The 23,101-nt window shown below is 37.4% G+C and overlaps 3 protein-coding genes across 4 annotated transcripts; 2 read left to right on the top strand and 1 right to left on the bottom strand.

Moving 5' to 3' along the window:
- Nucleotides 1-3,083: 3,083 nt before the first annotated feature.
- On the top strand, nt 3,084-5,174 carry LOC130459340 (uncharacterized). Its single transcript, XM_056826658.1, has 2 exons — nt 3,084-4,473; nt 4,761-5,174. Exons 1-2 carry the CDS (start codon nt 4,017-4,019, stop codon nt 4,793-4,795), a joined length of 492 nt encoding a protein of 163 aa, XP_056682636.1. The 5' UTR covers nt 3,084-4,016; the 3' UTR covers nt 4,796-5,174.
- An 8,479-nt stretch (nt 5,175-13,653) lies between these two features.
- Nucleotides 13,654-14,785, top strand: LOC110783587 (uncharacterized). The gene has a single exon (XM_021987941.2). The coding sequence runs from the start codon at nt 13,767-13,769 to the stop codon at nt 14,607-14,609; it is 843 nt and encodes a 280-aa protein (XP_021843633.2). The 5' UTR covers nt 13,654-13,766; the 3' UTR covers nt 14,610-14,785.
- A 444-nt stretch (nt 14,786-15,229) lies between these two features.
- On the bottom strand, nt 15,230-22,670 carry LOC110783630 (protein SPA1-RELATED 4). 2 transcript variants are annotated; one of them, XM_021987984.2, is made up of 8 exons: nt 22,465-22,670; nt 20,245-21,458; nt 19,635-19,792; nt 17,987-18,944; nt 17,766-17,912; nt 17,323-17,634; nt 16,959-17,018; nt 15,230-15,866 (listed from the first exon to the last, which is right to left on the bottom strand). In XM_021987984.2, the coding sequence occupies exons 2-8, from the start codon at nt 21,061-21,063 to the stop codon at nt 15,678-15,680; spliced, it is 2,643 nt and encodes an 880-aa protein (XP_021843676.1). In that variant the 5' UTR covers nt 21,064-21,458; nt 22,465-22,670; the 3' UTR covers nt 15,230-15,677. The 2 variants fall into 2 exon arrangements, with proteins under 2 accessions (XP_021843676.1, XP_021843677.1); XM_021987985.2 differs by lacking the exons at nt 15,230-15,866; nt 16,959-17,018 and having other exon boundaries at nt 17,392-17,634; nt 17,723-17,912; nt 22,465-22,642.
- Between the last annotated feature and the right edge of the window lie 431 nt (nt 22,671-23,101).

Here is a 23,101-nt window from a genome sequence, read left to right as displayed (position 1 = left end):
TGAAAATACACTTGAATTTTACACCCAATTGATCAAGAACACCCTAATTCAAACAACCCATCAGTCCAATTCGCACGCAAGCATTATAACTATAAAGCAAAACTTTCAATTAAAAAGAGGGTTATTATGAAAGAAATTATACTTGAATTATCAAAAAACCAATCATACCCATAAATAACACCAGTTCGTGTACTCTGTAATGACCGTTTGAACTCCCACATCCTCCAGATTCGCCGCTGCTGGAACTTCTATTAAGAAGGTAAGTGGTATGGTTCCTAGCGAAACATTCATTGTTCTTCGAAATTTACATGTCATTGAATTACTCCAATAATTAATTAACTAATTCGTTAATAAAATAGAAGATAGTTACTAAAAAATTCAATCAGATTAGTTGATAGTTAGATACCACTTGTTGATTTTTGAGTGGGGATGTGATCAATGGGGACGCATCAATACATCATGCCTCTTTATTCTTGACTGGAGATGAGTTTAATGATTTCATGGGGATGAATTGCTTCAATGAACCTGAATTTGATTGGATTAGTGGTAATGGCCACAAATCAAACATGGGTTTTCTCTCTCCCTCTTTCTCATACTGGCTATTATGATTATCAACCCAAATTAGCAATACCACAAAATTCACAAGGGGGAAAAAACAAATTTCACAAAAGCAATTACGAAATTAGATGAATTTTAAAGACAACTAGTTCTATAATTACCACAATTTCGTCCAAATGCCAAAAGAACAATGAAAATTACACAAACCCTAGAAATTAAAACACATAATTACAAAGAAAAATAATCCAATAATTCAGAAATAATTCATGTAAATCGAAAGATGAAAGAGATAGAATAACGTAATTGAATAGAAAAAACGGCAAGAAGGAGAAATGACTGAAGGAGTAGGAGCGAAACTTACCTAGACTAAGCCCGGCGGCCGGAGAACTTGACACAATGGTGTCAGTCACCCGAAAACTTGAACCAACCCCGTGAATCGACGATTTTAGATAGTTTCTCTGATTTTCACATAATTTCAGTACATCATAGACGAGTGTGAAGAGTTTTGTGATTCGCAGTCGAGATGAGTCGATCTGTACCCTTTAGTGAGACGACGGTGGTGGAGATCTGTCCCAAAATCTATTAAAGAGGAGATACTTGGTGGTGAAGAAGAATGAAAGAAGAAGGGAGAAGGGAGAAGGATACAGACACTCAAAAACGGGCATGAAGAAGACAACTGAAGGATAGGAAAGGAAAGGCAAGGGTTACTTTATTAGTTGGCGGCGTAAATATCATTAAACGCCGCTCATTAATAATCACCATGGATTAATGGTGTTATAACGCCGCCAATTAATTCTTTGTCGTTTAATTGGAGGCGTTATCAAATAAACGGCGCTAGCGTGTAGCCGCAAATCAATATTTTTCTACTAGTGATGGAAGGATTTCCAAATCGATGGACAATAAAATACTTCCTTTTTTTTAGATGTTTGACAAAAAAACAGTTGCTATATCCTATCAAAATATTAAAAATTTAAAACTGTTGCAATAAAATAATTATAATATACAATTGTTGTCATAGTGTTTTTATGGCAACGTTTTTCTAAAGTCAATGTCTACTCAAATTAATAGTTTTTTAAATGTTGCAATAGCTATGATATAGCAACGTCAATAAAACTGTTGCATAAAAAGGCATTGCTATAACCCTTTTTTCTTGTAGTGTAATTAAGCGAAGACAACTTCTGATGACAGATATTGGTCCATATCTCTCGTAGAGGTTTATTTTGAATTAGATTTAAATATAGTGAACCCTAGAATGACATATACATAATAATTATATCTAAAGCCTAAAAAAACTATTAGTAAAGTCCTAGAAAACAATAGAATAAGCAAGATACAAGTAAAGGAAGGTTGAATACTAACACTAGTGGTATCACAACAATGTCTCTGCATTTTTAGCATAAATAATAGTTTTAAATTTATTTGATATTTTATTAAACTTAATTTATGATAATAGTAAAAATAACGCGCGACCCAAGTATAATGCAATTGTATATCCGCCACTACGGGGCTCTGAAATTAACCCCAACAATTGCTCAATCACCTAAACAATGCAACACAAAGGTATTTATATGCAAAGAACAACAAACGTTTTAAACTTAAAAACTAGTCGTTGAACATCAAAATTGATATTTTTAAGTGAAGGATATTTGGCGAATTAAGTTTTACAACATGGTTATTTGGTGAATAAAGTTATAAAATTAGGGATACTTCATGAATTTTGTATTTGTGCTAATGGCGCACTAACGACGCGTTAATACGCAGAGCCGACCCTATACATGTCCAAAGTGGGACACATAATAGGCTCCAAGTTCAAAAAGCCCCCAATTGAGTGAAAACATTAAAAAAAATTAATAAAAAAGAATTATTTTCTATAAATAGCAGTACAAATAAAGTTATGAGTCTTATAGCAACTCTTTAAGGGACTGCAACTTTTTCTATGAAACTGCAACTCTTTAAGTGAAATAGACAAAATAAAAAAATTTACAGGGGTCTATTTGTAATATTGACAATTTGACACAAGGCTTCTTATTTACTTGGGGCCGGATCTCATTAAAAGTAGGGATACTTGAGATATTAATATTGAAATAGGAAAATTTTATATATATATTATAAACATTTTGTTATGAAATATAATATGGATGCCCATTATACCCCCATTAGTATTTCCGGAATATTCTAGGGTTCAGTCAAACCCTAACTATTGTATCCTATATATACCCAGTATTATATGGAATAATGAAGACAACCCTACTTTCTCTCTCATCTCTCCTGTTTTATTCACAACACGTTATCAGCACCAAACCCTAGCCGACTGAGCGAACGAGAAATAAATAATCATCTACCATTGAGGTAAGTATTATCACTTTTCTTGTTATCAAATTAGCGACTATTTTTATTTACTGGATTTGATTAATTAAGAAACAACAAGAACTTTTGATTGTGTTTTAATTTGCCGCAAGATGAGTCGGAGACTCGTACAGTTGTTAAGATATGTTAAGATATTAGATATTATTCTGTGAATATTCTGTAGAGTCCTAACTATGGTGAGTTACCTAATGTGTACCTAGGGTTTAGGTAACTGAGTTGTACTATATATACGTATGTTATTAATGAGAATGATACGAGATTACACAATATTTGACATGGTATCATGAGCCTAGGTTAAAAACCCTAGATTTTTTTCCGCAAGAAATTTGAGAGAGTGTAGCCGAGTATTGAGAACAGCGACTTTCTTCGCTTGTTGAGTATTGAGATTAGGAGTTAACAATTCCTTAAGTATCACCATGAGTTCCGATGAGGAGGCACCACCAAAGGTCATCGCCGCCGCCGTCGACCTAGACTACTATCTCGGGTCAGGCGACGGCCCCGGTATTGTTATCACCCCTGTGAAACTGAGAGGAGCATCGAACTACGATGAATGGGCCAAAGCCGTTCGTCGCTCGATGATTTCAAAATTCAAATTTGGTTTTCTTGATGGGTCTGTGAAGGAGCCCATTACGGACGAGACGAAGATGAAACATTGGATTGCGGTCAATTCGATGGTGGTGTCTTGGATCACAAACACCATTGACGAGAGTTTGCGTTCGAATCTGGAGGACTTTGATATTGCTCACGAGTTGTGGAGTCATTTGAGGACGCGGTACTGCGTCGTGTCGGGCACCAGGGTCTGCCATATTAAGATGGCTCTGAGTGGTTGCAAGCAGGGCACGTCTGAGGGCGTCATGGAGTACTATGGCCGCTTGTCGAAGGTATGGAAGGAGTACGTACAGTATGCACGAGTTCCCAGGTGTGTATGTGCGGGTTGTACGTGTAATATAGCGAAGCAGGTGGGGGACATTCACGATGAAGATCGTCTGCACTATTTCCTAATTGGCCTGGATGATCACTATGAAGCCATTCGTGCATAACTGTTAGCACGATCGCCGTTGCCAGGACTCGACGAGGCGTACCAGACGGTTATGAATACCGAGACCATGCACGCCAAGGCTGCGAGAGGTCCGGAGAGTGTCATGGCGTTCAAGGTCGAGACTAAGGCTCGGTCGAGGTCGGGAGATGTCAGTGGCAGATTTTGTGGTCATTGCAATCGTGAGGGTCATGAGGAAGAAACTTGTTATCAGCTGATTGGATTTCCTGAATGGTGGGATGAGAAGAAACGAGGTGGACGAGGGCCTGGTCGAGGAGGCAGGACGTCGATTAGAGGAGGCAGAGTAGCTCGCGGGGCAGCGTCGTCGACCAGTGGTGTCGCTCGTGCCAATGCCGTGAGCAATGCCACAGGAGGGGCGACAACCACTGTGACGAGTGGAGACGGATCGCATGGTGCAGTGACGACAACCAATCATGAGCTTGTTGGGGTGACGAAGGAGCAAGTCCAGCAAATAGTTGACATCTTGTCACGACCTTCAACCAAGTTGCAAGGTAATCTTGATTTACGTTGGATTGTTGACAGTGGGGCATCACGTCATGTGACGGGTGATATTTCAATCCTGAGAAATATCAAGACATCAAGAAATCAACAGGTTGTGTTGCCGGACGGTCAACCTGCAAATTCAAACCAATATGGTTCGGTGGTCTTGGAGGATGGTTTCGTGCTCGATAATGTTCTATTTGTGCCTAAATTGAACTGCAATTTAATTTCTGTAACTCAATTAAGTGACGAATTACATTGTGCTGCTCAATTTACTAACAAAATGTGTGTTCTTCAGGACCGCTCGACGAGGATGGTGATTGGCGTAGGTGATCGACAGGAAGGACTATATTTTTTCCGTGGGGCTCCAAAGGTTCGTTTGCTAGCAGTGGAGTGTGTGGTCGACTTGTGGCATCAACGGATGGGGCATCCGTCGGAAAAAGTGTTGCAGTTACTTCCTCATGTGAGTCATAAGATTAGGAAGAATAAAACAATTTGTGATGTATGTCCGCGGGCGAGACAATGTAGGGAGAGTTTTCCAGTTAGTGTTAGTCGTGCTAGTCGCACATTTGAATTGGTTCATCTTGATTTATGGGGACCCTACAAGACTCCCTCGTCTTGTGGGGCAAAGTATTTTTTTACCATTGTTGACGATTATTCTAGAGGTGTGTGGATTTATTTACTGAATAATAAAATGGAAGTTGCATCGACATTTCTTAATTTTGTTGCCATGATTAAGTGTCAGTTTAATAGATCCCTTCGGGTAGTACGCAGTGATAATGGTACTGAATTCAATTGCTTACAAAATTATTTTCGTCAACATGGGATTCTGTTTGAGTCGTCATGTGTTGGGACGCCCCAACAAAATGGGAGAGTCGAGAGAAAACACCAACATATTTTGAATGTTGGGAGGGCGTTACGTTTTCAAGGAAATCTTCCAATAAAATTTTGGGGGGAATGTATTTTGGCCGCCTGTTACTTGATAAACCGTACACCTACCCCGATACTTGACAATAAAACACCTTATGAGATGTTGTTTGGTAAACCACCATCGTATGTGCCTATCCGAGTGTTTGGGTGTCTGTGTTATGCATATAATCTCCGGTGCAAAGGGGATAAGTTTGAGTCTCGGAGTCGCCGATGTGTGTTTTTGGGTTATCCATTTGGCAGGAAGGGATGGCAACTTTATGATCTAGAGACACATGAGTTCTTCGTCTCATGGGATGTCAAGTTTCATGAAGGGACGTTTCCTTTTGTAGATGAATCAGATGTGTTGCCACCGGTGCATGATGGTCATGGGGGGCTTGACCATTGGAGTTTGGATGAGAGTGGGACTACGGGTCCTGAGACCGTGTCGTCGCCTGCAGGTGATACTGCTGGGGTGTCGCCGCCTACAGGTGATACTGAGGGAGTGTTGTCGCTTCCGGGAGCTGATGAGGGGGTGTCATTGACCAGTGGTGACGACAGGGGAGTGTCGTCGCCTGTGAGGGAGGAACAACAACATGAAACACCTAGTCGAGTGGATTCAGACGTCGTCTCCTCACAGACAGGTGTAGAGGAAACGACGGGTAGTGACGAGAGTGAGACAAGGCAGTGTGTGGAGGATACGGAGTTAGGAAGGGGGAAGCGTGTGAAGTTTCCGTCGACAAAGCTGAAAGACTGTGTGATACATACAATACGGGAAAAATATAGTACTTCCGACAAAACACCTACGGCGTCATCACTCTCAGGTACTCCTTATCCTATCACATATTTTGTTAATTATGAGCGTTTTTCGTCAAAGCACAGGCATTATATAGCAGCATTGCAAGAAGGGCAAGTTCCTAAGAGTTTTAAACAAGCGATGCAGCATGAGGGGTGGCGTCAGGCAATGGCCGCTGAAATCGACGCGTTGGAGGAACAGGGGACATGGACGTTGGAAAATTTACCGGAAGGGAAGAAAGCACTGGGGAGTAAATGGGTGTATACTGAGAAGCGTGATGAGGATGGGAATTTGTTGAGACTGAAGGCTCGATTGGTATGTTTAGGGAATCATCAGGAGGAAGGGTTGGATTATAATGAGACATTTGCTCCCGTCGCGAAGATGGCGACAGTTCGAACTTTCCTAGCTGTCGCAGCTGTCAAACAGTGGGACGTGCATCAGATGGACGTCCATAATGCGTTCTTGCACGGTGACTTGGAGGAAGAGATCTATATGAAGATTCCTCCTGGATTCCAGAAGAATCACTCTGACAAAGTGTGTCGAATGAGAAAGTCGTTGTATGGGTTGAAACAAGCACCTAGATGTTGGTTCCAGAAGTTGTCGACGGCATTGACGCACTATGGATTTCGACAGTCGCTGTCCGATTATTCGCTCTTTACTCTGTCTAAAGGTATGTTGCAGCTGAGTGTGCTCATTTATGTGGACGACATGATTATCGCGGGCAATAACAAGTTTGCGCTTGAGAGTTTTAAGGCATACTTGAAGGAGTGTTTTAAAATGAAAGACCTCGGGGCTCTGAAGTACTTCCTTGGGTTAGAGGTGGCACGAAGTAGTCAAGGGTTCTATGTATGTCAGAGAAAATATGCCCTCGACATCATCTCAGAGGCCGGATTGTTGGGAGCAAAGCCTGTGGACTTTCCCATGGAACAGAATCATAGGTTGGCATTGGCAGACGGGCCAGACCTGTCGGACGGTGAGCAGTATAGGCGTCTGATCGGACGTCTGGTTTATTTGGCTGTCACGCGACCAGACGTTGCCTACTCTGTACATGTCCTATCTCAATTTATGCAAGCACCAAAGGAGGCACATTGGGAAGCAGCTTTGCGAGTAGTGAGATATTTGAAGAAGTGTCCGGGTCAAGGTATACTACTTCGGTCGGACAGTGCGTTGCAGTTGGAGGGGTGGTGCGACTCGGATTGGGCAGGGTGTCCAATGACGCGTCGGTCGGTGACTGGATGGTTTGTGTCACTTGGTATGTCGCCAGTTTCTTGGAAGACCAAGAAACAGCATACTGTTTCTCGGTCGTCTGCTGAGGCAGAATATCGGTCGATGGCAGCTCTGACGTGTGAGTTGAAGTGGTTGAAACAACTACTACGCGACTTGGGGGTGACACACGACCAAGGCATGAGGATGTATTGCGACAGTCAGTCTGCGTTGCATATTGCACAGAATCCGGTGTTCCATGAAAGGACAAAACACATCGAGTCAGATTGTCATTTCATTCGAGATGCAATCAAGGAAGGGATCATCAGTCCGTCGTACGTGTCGACGAAGGTTCAGTTAGCAGATATCTTCACCAAAGCGTTGGGGAAGGCGCAATTTGAGTTTTTTTTGAACAAGATGGGCATTCGAGATCTACATGCTCCACCTTGAGGGGGGATGTTAAGATATGTTAAGATATTAGATATTATTCTGTGAATATTCTGTAGAGTCCTAACTATGGTGAGTTACCTAATGTGTACCTAGGGTTTAGGTAACTGAGTTGTACTATATATACGTATGTTATTAATGAGAATGATACGAGATTACACAATATTTGACAGTTATGTTTTCCGTTTACCGAAATTGAGAAGATGCACAACTAATTTGCCGCATGTTTGTGTATGTTCCTCACCACATACTTTTGTTTATGATTATGTTACTCCGTAATTATTTATCTCATGGCAAAAGTTTAAAGATTTTTGTTTGACTATGCACGTTACTTTGTTTATCTTTATTCCAATTTTTCTTCCAAAGTTTATGGATTATGCCGCACTATACATGACTAATACTATTAAATTGGCAAAAGTGAGATGACTAGAGTCATTGTGATCCTCTAATTGTGAATTTGGTTGAGGGACTCAATATAATATTACTGCAATTGTATTATTTTTGCCGCATTATTCGTGCTAATTATCCGTATGTCAGCTCGTGCAAATTATTTTCAGCACACGTATGATTAATTAAGAAACATGTAAATTAATCCTTTGTATTCACATTGCTTTTGTTTTGTTTTAACTAGTCAAGTATTATACGATGTATCGCATGATTTGGTTAAACATAAGTTTTTTTTAATCAGTTTATTGTTGTAGATGTTCCCCAATTTTCAATATTTTGTATAGTGAGCTATGTCGAATTTTCGAAAACTTGAATTTGCGGCTCTTGATATTAAAACTATTTGTCTTGGGTGGTAGATAATTAAATTCAGCTAGATACAAAAGACACGAGGGTCTTAAAATTTAGTATTTTACTGTAAAAATATCCACAAGTCCTTTGTAATAATCTAAAGGAGAGGTATGACCACCAGAAAACTGTAACATTACCTAAAGTTTGATATGACTGATTAAATTTAAGACTACAAGATTTTAAGTCTGTAAGTGAATATAACTCAGTTATGTTCAGACTTACTTCACAGTTGAATTTATGTGGAAAGAAAATCATTGATGCAAAAAAAAAAAATGATGGAGAAAACCTATTTTAACTTTCACTCAAATAAGTTGTCCTGTAGACACAATACAGTGAAAAGATATTAAGAAATATTTTGAACTTATATCTTGTCTTCTTGTGGCTGAAAAATAAATAAATTAACGAGCTATTGATTAAAAAAATAAAAAAAAAAATAAAAATAATAAAGATTCACGTCCAACTGGTCGTGCTACATTCCCTTAAGCGAATGTGACATCCCATAATGGGAAAGAAAATACCACACAACAAAAGTGGTTGAGGACGTGGTCATGGATACGAATATGATCGAGTTTGAGGCTGAGATAGTTCTCTCAATAACTCATATCCCCACCAGAAGTGGGACAAAGATGTCAACAAACAAGAACAAGATAAAAATGATACTTGACCAATGTATGTTACCGCTATGGAGAAAGAAAAAAAAAAAAAAAAAAGGTATTGGTCTACTAAAACAAGTAGAATTCATAATAGAATTTTACTAGATAATATTGAAGAACTTAAATATGTGGTCTTGCCCTTCCCTGAAGAAAATTATTTATCAAGGGTGTTATATGTTGAAATGCGAATATACCATTGACTGTTGTTTACAAGTCAAAATAGGTTCACGACTTCAGTTTAGACTTTTGACCATTAAAGGCCCGCAGACCTTTTGGAGAAGTACAAGAAAATATGGCCTAGAAAACTATAATAGTTTCTAAATCTTGTTGTCAAGATACCCTACATTTCTTTCATTAAACTAGTGTGGTCCTGCAGACACGATATTTTTGAGAGAGATTTAAGCTAGAGTGTTTTTAAATAGTTATATATTAATTTTTGGTGGATGAGACAATAACGAAATCCTGAAGGAAAGTATTATGATCACGTTCAATTAGGTAAACCATTCCCAGAAGTGAATGAGAAATTGTATGACTAAAGATAGTGAAGATAATGTCAATAGTCATGATCGAGGATGTGAAAGTAAAATATAGTATAATCATGGGTGAATAAATGAGTACAAATGTAATTTCAAAATACACATATACACACCAGAAGTGAGATTGTAAATGATGAAAGCATGTGAAAGTTAATGATGAGAAAATACAAATTTTATATTTTTGGTTGGTTGTAGAGGAAAAATGAACAAATGTTTGGCCCATTACACCAAAGCATGTTGTTGAGCTTTATTAGCACCCATCAAAAGGGAATAAATTGTAGATACACATGGTGTATGAAAATATATGTCTAGTAAACATTGTAGCGCTCTCGAAACCAAATTTATACATGAATACATGCAAGGATTAGTGGGAAATAGCTCTCAACATAATAAAATTAGTAGTATATGATCAAGATTATAATACAATATGTTAAACTTGGTACAAATATTTGATTATGTCTTATTGACTCGCTCTATGAGCATGAGTAATATACTACATTCTGAAGATGTATACTTTTGTGATATGTACCAAAGTTGTAATGGATACTCTTGAAGAGTACAAGCTATCTTCCACAAGTTTTGTTTAGATTGTCTTGCCGTTATAATTGAGACACCAGTTTGTGTCGTTATATCACATCACAATATGTTCAAATTATAGTATTCTATAATTACAGTGATCACTTTGAGAAGATAACCAGCAGTTATCGAATGAAATATTTTATATGATATTATATACGCATGATGTGATAATCCAGGCCATCCGGGTTTAAGAACACCCGTTATGAGAATTTGAAAATTCTTATCAAATAAAATTTTAGGTGCTGACACTCCCTCATATGTTGTATATATATTGAAGGCAGGACAAAATGATGAGGTAGAGTTGTATTTCAATCGAATAGTTATAATGAATCGATTGAGAAAATAAATACAAGAGATATTAATGATTTTGAAAAAATTGTATAATGATAGGTGATTTGAAGTTCACCATGATAGTAAGTGACCTGAAGTTCACCAGAATGATAGTAGGTGACTTGAAGATCACCAATAAGTTTACAAGTATTTTGTGATTGATTTAAGTATCATAAATAAGCATCATAAATCTCTTGATCGGGGCAATCATACGTCAGCACGAAAAGAGAAAATATGAAGAAAACAACTGCATATTATATCTACTCCCCATAATCAATGTTGATCTCCAGAAGAGAACAAAAGTATGTAATATTTATCAAAATACACGTTGAAAAGTGTATTATTTAGTTGGTGAAATTTTTTATGCCCCATAACATATTGAAAATATTTTCCCAACTTAGGGGGAGACGAGCAAGAATAAGTTGGCAAAATTAAAAGATAATAAATTGATCCCCATATGAGTAAGTGTACATGCCAGCTTTATGTCCTCTAAGTATGTTTGGACATAAATATCTATGACTTGATTTTGTTGAATTGTTACATGTTCAAAGGCATAAAGGTGTATGATAGTCATAGTGCTCGATGTTACATATAGTAAGTGTTGAGAAATATATATCTTGCTAATATTTATTTAAATCTCTACACCTGAAGTGTAGATTATATATATGGTTCCAACATAGTGATTATATGAAAATGATGGCAAGATAATGCAGTTGATGATGTTATTGAAAAGAAAGAAAACACTAATATATAGTGTATGAAATACCCTTGAAGTGGTATAGATATCTGAACTATAATAGATGGCCCATGAGAAAAGATGAATGGTACCTATTGAATAAGTATTCAGATATCATTGATGAATAGCATGCGAAGTATATGTTGAAGAATTTTGATGATACCGGTAGATGATGGAACCGAATATAATGCATATGCGAGAAATAATGGGTTTTGAACAGGGGATCGTAAATCTATGTCTATTTCGACGTAGTCATAACTATAATGATTAAATGAGCTCATGGACCTGAAGTCCAACAAGATATGGATTCGAATATCCACACTGTACAGTGTTTTGCATTTTGAGTCTTACATTCATATACATCTGTAGTTAATATGTAAATGCATCATTCATCATACATTTAGTTTGTTTTGTGTTTTATCATGATTGATTTTCATTTATCAAGTTATATATGTTTCAAAATTATTATGATGTCATATATTAATATGCATCCTAAGAATGGTAATACGGATTTGCAACTTTATGAATATTATAAGAGGAGTTTCTTACTCCAATGGGCGAATAGTTGCGAAAGAAGTATATATATAATATTGATTTAATAGCATGTTATGAATCATGCAATAAGAAGAGTTCCTGAAGAACTTATACATGATGTTCTTACACATCTAGCCCTTTAAGTTTTACATATGAATGTCATAACATTGATCAAATATTATCTAAACTCTTGAAGAGTGTTTTTGAACTGTCGTCTCAACCAGTAGTTTGAGTACTTGAGAATTATGAAATATACATATTTATTTACGGAAGAATTCTTGTACAAATATGAGTTGATTCAAAATTTTAAGATAAGAGTATGTAATGTCCTTACATTGAGTTTATTTTATGGTCCAGAAGAACCATAAATTACATTATACCCTTAGTTGGACAGTGATATAATTATTTATCATGTATAATCATGAAAGTATGACTAGAGAAATTTTGATCAACATTGATGATTACTACTACTTATAACCTCCAGAAGAAGGTTTATATATGTCCAATATTTAAGGATACATTTGTAATATTATGTACAAGAAAATATATTTATTTCAGGTATTATTGTCAAAAGTCTGGTGATATAAATACTCACCTAGTGCATACAAGTGAACGTTTCAAAATACAGGATATGTTTTTACATGTGGTGGTATTGCCATTTCTTGGCGTTCCATGAAGCAAACTATTGGAGATACTTCTTCTAATCATGCAGAAATTTTAGCTATCCACGAAGCTAGTCGTGAATGTGTATGGTTAAGGTCTGTAATTCAACATATACGAGAATATTGTGGCATATCCACAGGGAAAGAAGCTCAAACAGTTATGTATGAAGATAATGCAGCATGCATTGCACAGCTCAAGGATGGATACATCAAAGGTGATAGAACAAAGCACATTTTACCAAAATTCTTCTTCACCCATGATCTGCAGAAGAATGGTGATGTACAGGTTCTGCAGATTCGTTCAAGTGAAAATTTGGCAGACCTATTTACCAAAGCGCATCCAACTGCTACTTTCAAGAAATTAGTTTGCCAGATTGGATTGCCTCGTATCAAAGATCTCAAGTTATGTAATCATGAGGGGGAGTAGATGCGCGCTGCACTCTTTTTCCCTTAACCATGGTTTTTTCCCACTGGGTTTTCCTGGTAAGGTTTTTAATGAGGCAGCATCGTTCGCGCATTAGGAAATATTTTATTTTAAGAGAGAAATTTTATTTTTGTATAATGGACATCCAAGGGGGAGTGTTATGAAATATAATATGGATGCCCATTATACCCCCATTAGTATTTCCGGAATATTCTAGGGTTCAGTCAAACCCTAACTATTGTATCCTATATATACCCAGTATTATATGGAATAATGAAGACAACCCTACTTTCTCTCTCATCTCTCCTGTTTTATTCACAACACATTTGAGTATTTGGTGATTTTTTTTCAAAATTGGAGGGCATACCATAAAAAACCGTAATTTTAATCAACACACGAAAGGCTGCCAAAGGCAAAGCACATGTGCTTAGCGGGAAAGAATCACGTACAAATAAATTCATTTAATTCTGGAAGCGCGAATCACAAACATTTCCAAGGGCGCCATATGTTTGGCGGGACTTTTACCGCCACATATTTCCCGCCAAAACCCTCGTTGTTGCCTTCGTTTCAGCTTTATAAACACACATCTATGCTTCAATCCTCAATAACCCTAAATTTCTCTCACTTCTTTCTCCTATCTCTCTTGCGCACCACCTGTTCGACTAAATTACAGTGAGAAAAAAAGAAACCCAGAGCAGTTGCCATGGTAGTCCCTCTTCGACCTGGCAAATTCTACGGCAGCAGCCTTCCTCGGCCCAGGTTCTACACCGATATCAAGTTCAGCGATGAGCGTGTCGATCCACCGGTTTCGGTACTGGACCCACTCATGTCTTGGGCAAACGAGGCTCACTGGTCGATGGGTGGTCTGAGCATGAATCGCCTTCGTCTTCAGGGGAAGATTGAGGGAAATGTGCAGAAGCTGAGGAAGGAGCAAGAGAAGGCTCTAAATAAGAAGATCGAAAATTCAACACCGATTAGCTCATCAAAGAAGGGTGTTGGAATCGGGGGTCGAAGGGGCGGGGATCTGGTTGATTCGCCTCCACCCGCTCCAATTTTGAAGAAGAAGCGAGGGAGGGCGAAGTTGTTGGATGAAGAGGAGGAAGAGTTTGAGGAGGATGAAGAGGACGAGGAGGAGACTGAGATTGAGACTAGAAAAGTGGTGAAGGCCGTGAAGCGAAATGGCGAAATGAAGAAGAGGAGAAGGCTTGTTAGGAAGCTTGGGGATGATTTTGAGTTGGTTGCATCTGAGAATCAGAAAAGTGGGAGGAGTCCTTTGAAGGATCTGAGCAACGGATTGGTTTCTGATACCGGTGTCGCGCTGAGGACTCGCAGCAGGAGATCTATGGTGGTGATGGAAGAGGAGGGTGAAGATGATAATGGCGGAAAGAAGTCAAAGGTCGCCGTCGAAAATGGTAAAGCTAAGAAAGTCTCAGAAAAGAATGTTTCGGTTTCTCCAAAGAAAGTGAGTAAGAAGAATAGGGAAAAGGGCTCTGTTTCACCAAATGGGTCAAGAAGTTCACCAAGATTGAAGCAGAAATCAATTTAGTTAATTGATAATTTACTAATTAGTATGCCTAATTAAGTCTGAAAGAAACTTTAATGTGGTGAGATTTGATGTTTATATGTTAGAGGTAGGAAAAATGAGAGTGGGTTAAGTTATTGCTTCATCTTCTGGTTGTAAGAAGTGTTAAATCTGAAATCTGAAATCTGAAATGAAAAATGGTTAATCAAGTTGTTGGTGGACTAATATTTGATCTTGGTTTACTTAGGTTATATTGGCAGTCACTAGTTATTGCTTCTATTTAGTTAATCGTGCAAATCTGATGGCTACTGCATTTCATCAACTTACCATTTGTTTCCAATATTTGTTGTGAAATATATGTGAATTGGGTGTTTTACTGTTGTGGCCGGCCTATTGCATAGTACGGAGTATATGAATTGGGTGTTTACTGTTTTGTCTGGACTGTTGCATATGAATCGGGTGTTGCAATACATATTAATTGTATGGTGGCTGGTTGATGTTCAAGATATGAATAGAAAAGGTTGAAGGTCTAGGATTTACTTGCATATTTGATATGAACAGCCCTCAAATCTGGTCTAGGATATGAACAGCCCTGGATAATTTTTTATTTTATTTTATTTTGGCTGTATAGACGAAATGACAAATGCAAAGAAATTGTTGTTTAAGATTGAAATCCTAGTTTCATACATTACAGTACATGAATATTTCACTCATTGAATCCTTCAAGTTCCTGATAACAGAAGAATTATTGTTGAAAATCCGGCCTGTATCCAGCACGGCTTTTCTAGAAACAAAATGAAAGCTTAGCATCACAAAATCACTAAATTGGATGACTACTTTGGAGATAAAATAAAAATGTGACCTATAGAAGAGAGGTTATGCAAGGGCTTGTACATGAGATCTTACCCTTCTTTGTGCCTAAAAATTTTATTTACAGCAAATAGTATAATAAGTCTTCACACCCATGACATCTGCTCTGATCTAATACCAAAATTGCTATGGTTAATCTCCCCTTACCAATCATTTGAAAAGTAACCCTGCACGAGTAACTCCAAACCTTCTATACATGTATACTTTGCCAGTTGTGAAAAGTCAAACCATTTCCATCAACTTGATATCCCCAGTGGAGTTTGCAGCTACCAGCATAGATGAATGCCCACGCCAACACACAGAAGAGATGAACTGTGCACTGTCATCTGTTTCATTGCCTGAAAGTGGATCTACACTGCTGAATTTGTATGATAGAGCTGGCATCGGAAAGGCTCTGTGATAAATGAACACCTGTTCACAAGGCATCACACAACCACCATCACGAAACAAATATGATGCACTTGTTGTAATCAAAACATGTTCTATTGCCTGCGTACTGTAGATGGATTCATCAATCTGATTCTTTAATATTACTTGCCTACACATGATCAACATAATCGCCACTACAGACAACTCGGCCTGATGTATTGAAAAATAAACGGGGGAAATTTTCACTTCTTTCAATTTCAATGTAAAATGTGACGGAATGCTAACTTCCACCAATTCCCTTATACTTCTATTTTTCATGCTAATCATTTTCAAACATGGCTTCGTAAGTAGGGTAAATTAGTCGATTCAAATTTCATAATGATTTCTGTATATGTGCGCTTCCTCTAAACTGACATATACAAAGAACAGCGGTCATACACTTCTACATCATAATCTCTGTACTTTATCAAGCAAATAAAGAAATATCAGTTGATAGATTGGAACATCCACATACAAGTAGAATAAGGCCTACAGGGAACTTTTAATAGTAACAAAATATTCCTATTTTCAAATAAGAAAAAAAAAGACTCATGTTGCGAAATACTCCCTCCGTTTTGTTAGTTTACTCACTTTGTAATTTGGCTATTCACACACCCCTCCTTCACACTATCCTTTGTGATTTAAGTAAGGAAACATATAGTGATGTGAGACCTTGTGAAATTCATCTCGATTTATACTTTCAAGATATGAACTTTTATAGTTTACTTATTGCAAATTCAAGATATTAATAGTCGAAATTGTGTGTTGGGAAGCATAAAAGTCAAAATGGCCAGATTTACAAAAGAGGGGTTATATAGAAAGAGTTTTTGTTTTAGAAACTTTTTAATTTTTTTTTAAAAATTTCCAGCAAATCTTCAACTTCCACTATTAGTAACTTTACTCCCTTTTATATGGCTAAAACTCAGTACAGGGCTGGACATGAAACGTATAGCATTTTGCATATAAAAAAAGTAAAAAACTACTAGTTCATGACAGCTTTGTAAAGTGGTATGGGACTAATAAAGAAACAATTCCTATACTTCACTGAATAAGAGAAACTTAAGATATCAAGATAACCTATCCAATTGAGCTTACCTCGTTTGTTTCAGAACCTGTGGCAACGTAACCATCTGATACTGACAGACCTACAAAGTTCTGAAAAACATGAAAAGAATTAGAAGCAAAGAGAAATCCTATAAGCCAGAGGCCAACAGGAATCACATAACAAGTCAAAGTACGCATATTTACAACCATGGTGCATAATATGTACAGTTTTTTTTTTCTTCAAGAAAATCAATATAAAGCCAATAGGTCAAGCACCACGAGAAGGGGACAAAATAAAGAAAAAGAAATAAGGTGCTGGCACCCATTGATGACGGTTATCATTTATCAGTCCAAATAAAAATAAAAATAGAGCAACCATAACAAAGTGTGTAGATGACATCAAGTGAATGTTTACCTTCATATTTGTGTGGCCAGTAAATGACTGAAGAGGGCCCTCAACCACCCGAGATGCACACGATGACACATCCCAAAGCTTGAGGGTACTATCTGTTGAAGCAGATACGAGAGTGGTGGAATCTACAAACTTAATGTAGCTTACTGTTTTGTTGTGCCCGATCAATGTGCACAGAGGTACTTTAGGATTGCGCAGATCATAGTAGTATATTTTATGGTCAGCTGAACCAAAAGCAAGAGAGCGACCAGAATCCATGGGAAACTGAACACAGCATACATTGGCTTTGGTTTTGATGGTCCCGATGCTTGCTCCCTGCAGCAACAATCCATGTGAAAGAAACAAATTATCACAACCCCAAGACATTGACCTTGTAGCAATAGCAATTAGATAACAACAGTACGTTTAGTTTCAAAGCTGACATCCACCAAATGCAGAAAAATTGCCTGATTGATACTCCATAGCTTAACTGAACCGTCATCGCTTCCACTTGCCAATAGTGTTGGATCTGCTGCTGAGAAATCAACTGACCAAACTCTCCTTTCATGCTCTTTCAGTTCCAAAAACACTTGGCTTCTTGCAGCATCCCATACCTGCAAATTTCAACAAATAATTCAGCATGAAACTTTCACAAATCAAACACAATGCTCAAAAAGAGACAACCCACCTGCACTACACCTTCAAAATTACTAGATGCTATCTGGCTTTTGATATAGTTATTCCAACAAATGCTGCTAAGCTTTGAACGACAAGCCATTTCAGTTACAGGATAATGAATATCACGATCTCCGCTGAGGATGGCATCACACTCAAATATTTTGATCTTCTTATTTACCCCAGCAGTTGCAAAAAATTCTCCATCACGATCAAAACCAACAGAGCATACTAAATTGGAAGAGTTTAAGAGATCCCCTTGCTTCACGTCTGCTTTAACATTCAATTTAGTATATGACAGGTACTTGCATAAACCATCAAGGAAGGGGCTAATCCACCCACTTTCTCCATTATTGCACCTATCAGCCCTATGCTCCTTTGATAATGAAACACTTGAAGTTTTTTCAGTTAATACTACAGATCCTCTACTATTGCTGCTAAGCTGAGAATGGCCGCTCACTGGCTTCCCTGACACCCTAGCTGGCCTATGTCTTGTCGAAAGGTAGGCCGTCTCAAGTTTCTTAAAGTTTTTTATCAATCGCGAATTCTTTGAAAGCAAACTTTCCTGATTATGACTTTCACTTTGATCAAAACCAAACTTCACGACGTCATGCATTTGAGTTCCTTGCCTGTTATCATCCGATCCACCCACATTCCTCACTCTTTCATGTTCAGCAGTATTAACTGGAGAGAGATCTGGTGCTGACTGCCGAATCCTCTCTGGGCCCGAGAAAGTGCATCCTTTCTCTTTCAGAATTTTTTGTTTACTTACAATTTCCTCAATATCAGAAGTTACAGAGGAAACAGTATTCTGCAACTTGCCAGCAGCATCCTGTTTGGCCTGTCTCATAAGCACAAGGAACTCGAGCAACAATTCATGATCCTCTATCTTCTCCCTGAGTTCTATAGCAGCTTCACGTTCGTTAAGATCAACCCTAGGTTCATTAAGGAACTCACTTTGCAGCAGCTCACTGACATTTGCACAGAGAGATATTGACTCATCACAAATTTACAACTTCAGAAAGACCAAAATTCATAAGCAGAAACTATTATAGCTAGTACTTCTATGGGGTATTGTTTCTTCATTATTCATGTCCATTCTTCCATACCTATATACGAGTGACACGACAGGGTTCTTGTTGAAAAGAGACTTTTGTTGATTGTTCATTTACTGATTTAAGTTATAGCCTACCACCCCTCCTTTTAAATAAAGAAAAAAATTAGAGGAAATAAGGTAATCACATGAAAACTCCTTTTACATCTTGTTTGACAACCCCTATTAATTTTGGGAGTATGTTAAGCTCTGGATTAACTTTGTGTTGTTCTCGTCAAATTATCATGAAACCATTGGGAAATATAGAACCATGCATATGCTCAAAATGAGCAATGAGAAGCTCCTAACTCTAGTTCTCTATCACAAAATATTACCTCCATTCAAATTATATGCTACTTTTGACTTTAATCTCAGAAGAAAGATTTCATATTACTACTCATCGGAAATTAACTTAGACATGCAAGGAAGGAAGATAAAGAAACAACGTGTTGGACTGATGTCCAATATATTACAATAAGAATTTACATCCCTGAGAAACTAATGGAGAGATAAACTAAGAGGAATAAAGCACAACTAAATTGAATATAAATTGAGCAGAAGCATTTACCCCATTTTTGGCCGACTACAAGGGTCTGGATGCAACAACCATAAGCAAAATGAAGCTTCTTTTGGGCATTTCAGCAAAAGTTGTGGGGGAAGAACTCGATGCCGTAAACTAGACATTGTTCCGCCTTTTTCTTCAACGGAGCTAAACGTGCAAAATAACTGTTCCATCAGATACTTACAACATTAGCTATTTTTTCTCTCTAGGTTTTCAATATACTCCTGCCATCCAGAAAGAATATCCGCATACACTATTTCAGGATTACCAAAAACTGCTGTAACCTTACCTTAAACAGTTATTGTTGATCTTAAAAAGTTATCACCAAATCTTTACTGGTAAAGGTTTATGACAGGACTTATCATTTTCTTAAATTAAGGGATGTGGCGAGTATGGAAATGACCCAACTTTCATAATGGGAAGATCATAACATATGCTCAATTATGAGGGGTCGGAACAATGTGACTACTATTTCTGGATGGAGTGTTATTTATACTCTTTTAAGGCAAGAGGTACAGAAAGGGGAATCAGACAAACAACAAATATTCCAAGGTGAAAATAATATAGCAACCAAAGTTGTTAGGAATGCATTGACAATGTCATGTGAATTACGGACCTCAAATAGAAGAACCCCTAAACGATAAATATCTGAAGCACAGGAGCATTGGGCACCTGCAATCTCCTCTGGGCTAGTATACCAACTTGTCTCCATTAGCAAAAGTTCTTTCATTGGGAAACACTGCTTTTCTCCAGCCTTTCTGCAGCTTCTACTGTCCTTGGTTTCACACCAACCTCTCTCCTCTATGGAAGATAGATTTATTGCCTGGGACTTTGAGCCACTGGCTTCTTGTATAACTTTATGACCCGACCCACTTCTCTGCTCAATCAGATCATTACACAAGGATGAAGATGGTTGTTTGGTTTCAGTATCCTGGCCGTCCTCCAAAGAATCTGATCCCGAGTCTGAACAAGAAGCAGACTCAATGAAGGATACATGGTTGAAGGAAGACATTATAAAACAGGAGGGCCGTACATTATTAATCACAATTCCCTGAGAATGTGCAGTGCTAACAATCTCAACAATCTGCCTAAATATATGCAAAGACTCAATCACATCAACACTACGTTCTGGATTGTCCAGCCACTGCCTCAAGCTGACATCACCCCATTCAATGCTGTGAACTACAGGATCCATTGCTACCTCATCCTCTGAAACTCCAGATGCACCAAACCGGTTCCTGAGATGGTCAAATGCTGAATTGTGCGATGCCTTCCTCCAACTGCCAAATGCTGAATTGTGCGATGCATCAGTTGATAAGCTACGTCTACTTGCCTGGAGGAGCCTCAAATTTCTTTCGGAAGATGCAGAAGTTTCCAATCCTCTTGAACCAGCAGACTTCCGCCAACCAGTGTCAGATGAACCTTCCATTTTCATCTAGTAATCACCTCACCAACCCAACCAAATAAAGTCAGTAACAAGACATTCTCCCAAGGTATGTTGCGAATAGAAGACCCCAAATTAGCATTTATCATCATGTATCTATATACAACTGTCAGCGTTTATCATCAGGTATCTGTTTACAACCGTCTGTTGAAACTCCAGCATATTCTTATTTTGAGCTTGAGCATCATAAAAAGTTATGATATCAACCAATTTGAGATTGTGCAGACCAATTATCCGGTCACCATCTCCCAGAAATCTACTTGAGGTTTAAATCAATATAATATCAAAACCACAGGAATCCATTCTTACAACAATAACTTCTTCACTCCTTCAGTTCACCCACAAAATATAACTAATCCCCGAGAATAAAGTTTACTCAAACATTCCTTCACAAAAGGAAAAGAAAAAACATGTTAGCAAATTATCTTACTAACTATATAGAATTAAACCCAACCACTTGACAAAATGCTGGACTACCTTGACATAAAAACCATATGAAAACATAGAAAATAAACAAAAATATCATAGGCCATTGCTTACGAGTCATGAACAACATGTAAATGTCCATAAGAGTCAAACCCCCAGACTTGCAAAAGTGAAGACAGAAGCATGCCAGAAAATTATCACATTTAACATTCTTTTGACAAAACAGCAAAATCTTATTGCTGGAATCAAGGCAGGCCATAAGGTTAACCTAGAGGATCATGTCATTGATCATACAGTATGATACAATTTTATAACTGTTTTTCATACCCATTAACTCTACCCTTTCCTGGTTCCTTCTGTTACCCCAGAACCATAAACAAAATTTGTACTTGTTTACAAAATTGACATTGCACTCTACAGTAACCGGACACGGCAACTCATATCATACATGGGTAGGTAGTTGTACATGTTTACAAAATTGCATCGCACTATACAATAACCAGACATGGCAACTCATATCATATACGGGTACATATCCAAGTAACGGACTCGGGTATTTCATGAAAAATTCAATGTTCTTGGTCCAGAATAAAGTCTGAGGTAAGTTAATTTGAAGTTAAAGCGAACAGTCCGAGTAACATAATTGACACACACCAATGGGAACTATTGAGAGTACAACTTTCAATTTCAAATCTTAGTACAAAACCACCAGAAACTGACAATTCACCCCAAAAGAAATAATAATAAAATCCAACAAAACAAAAGTCTCATAAATAAATATAGAAACCTTTGATCTTCCTAAAAATACCCATTTAAAGCATAAATCATAAAAATGCAAAAATAATAAAACAAACATAAAATAAATAAAAACCCAGAAAACTCCATCATCAAAATAGTAACATAAACATAAAAGTATTATCATTTCTGCCATTTTACAAAGAAGGGAGAGAAAAAAAAAACACTAACCAGCGTTAAGGTGAGGCATAGAAACTTGAGCAGGTGAAAATGGAATGAGAGTTGAACCTGAAAAGCAAACAAAACGCAAAAAAACATAGACGACACAAAATATAGCAATTTTTGAGTGAAGCTGGGCTGAGCTGAAGAAACAGCAAAGCACCACAGCCTCATAAATTCTTCTGAAGAAAAAAGTGTCAAACAAAATCCTCCAAATAAAACGTGGACCATATATTTTCCACACCACCATATGAAACAAATACTCCGTATTTTTTTATTATATTTTGTATACCATAGTATGCCGTAAATTGACTGGTTATTGTATACAGAGTACATAAATTCTTATTTACAATGGTTGTACAATAAATATTGTATATCAAAGTAAAAGTTAACTCAAAATGTTTAAAAGTTAAACTTATATATATAAAAGTTATCCATTTTTTAATGATAAATTTTTTCATTTTAATAAAAATTATTTCTTCAAAATCACTAATAATGTATAAAATTAATCATTTAACTCTTTAAAATGTTTATCTATCAACGTTTTTTTAACTAATATAAAAGTTAATCAAAACTAGGTTAAAGTTAAAAAAAAATAGGTAAAAGCTATCTTGGTGTACAATAAATTTATTGTACACCTAATGCGCGC

The sequence above is a fragment of the Spinacia oleracea genome, chromosome 4 (assembly GCF_020520425.1).
Source record: "Spinacia oleracea cultivar Varoflay chromosome 4, BTI_SOV_V1, whole genome shotgun sequence".
Lineage (NCBI taxonomy): Eukaryota > Viridiplantae > Streptophyta > Magnoliopsida > Caryophyllales > Amaranthaceae > Spinacia > Spinacia oleracea.
The sequence above is the reverse complement of the archived record's forward strand: the minus strand, read 5'-3'. Positions and strand labels throughout refer to the sequence as shown.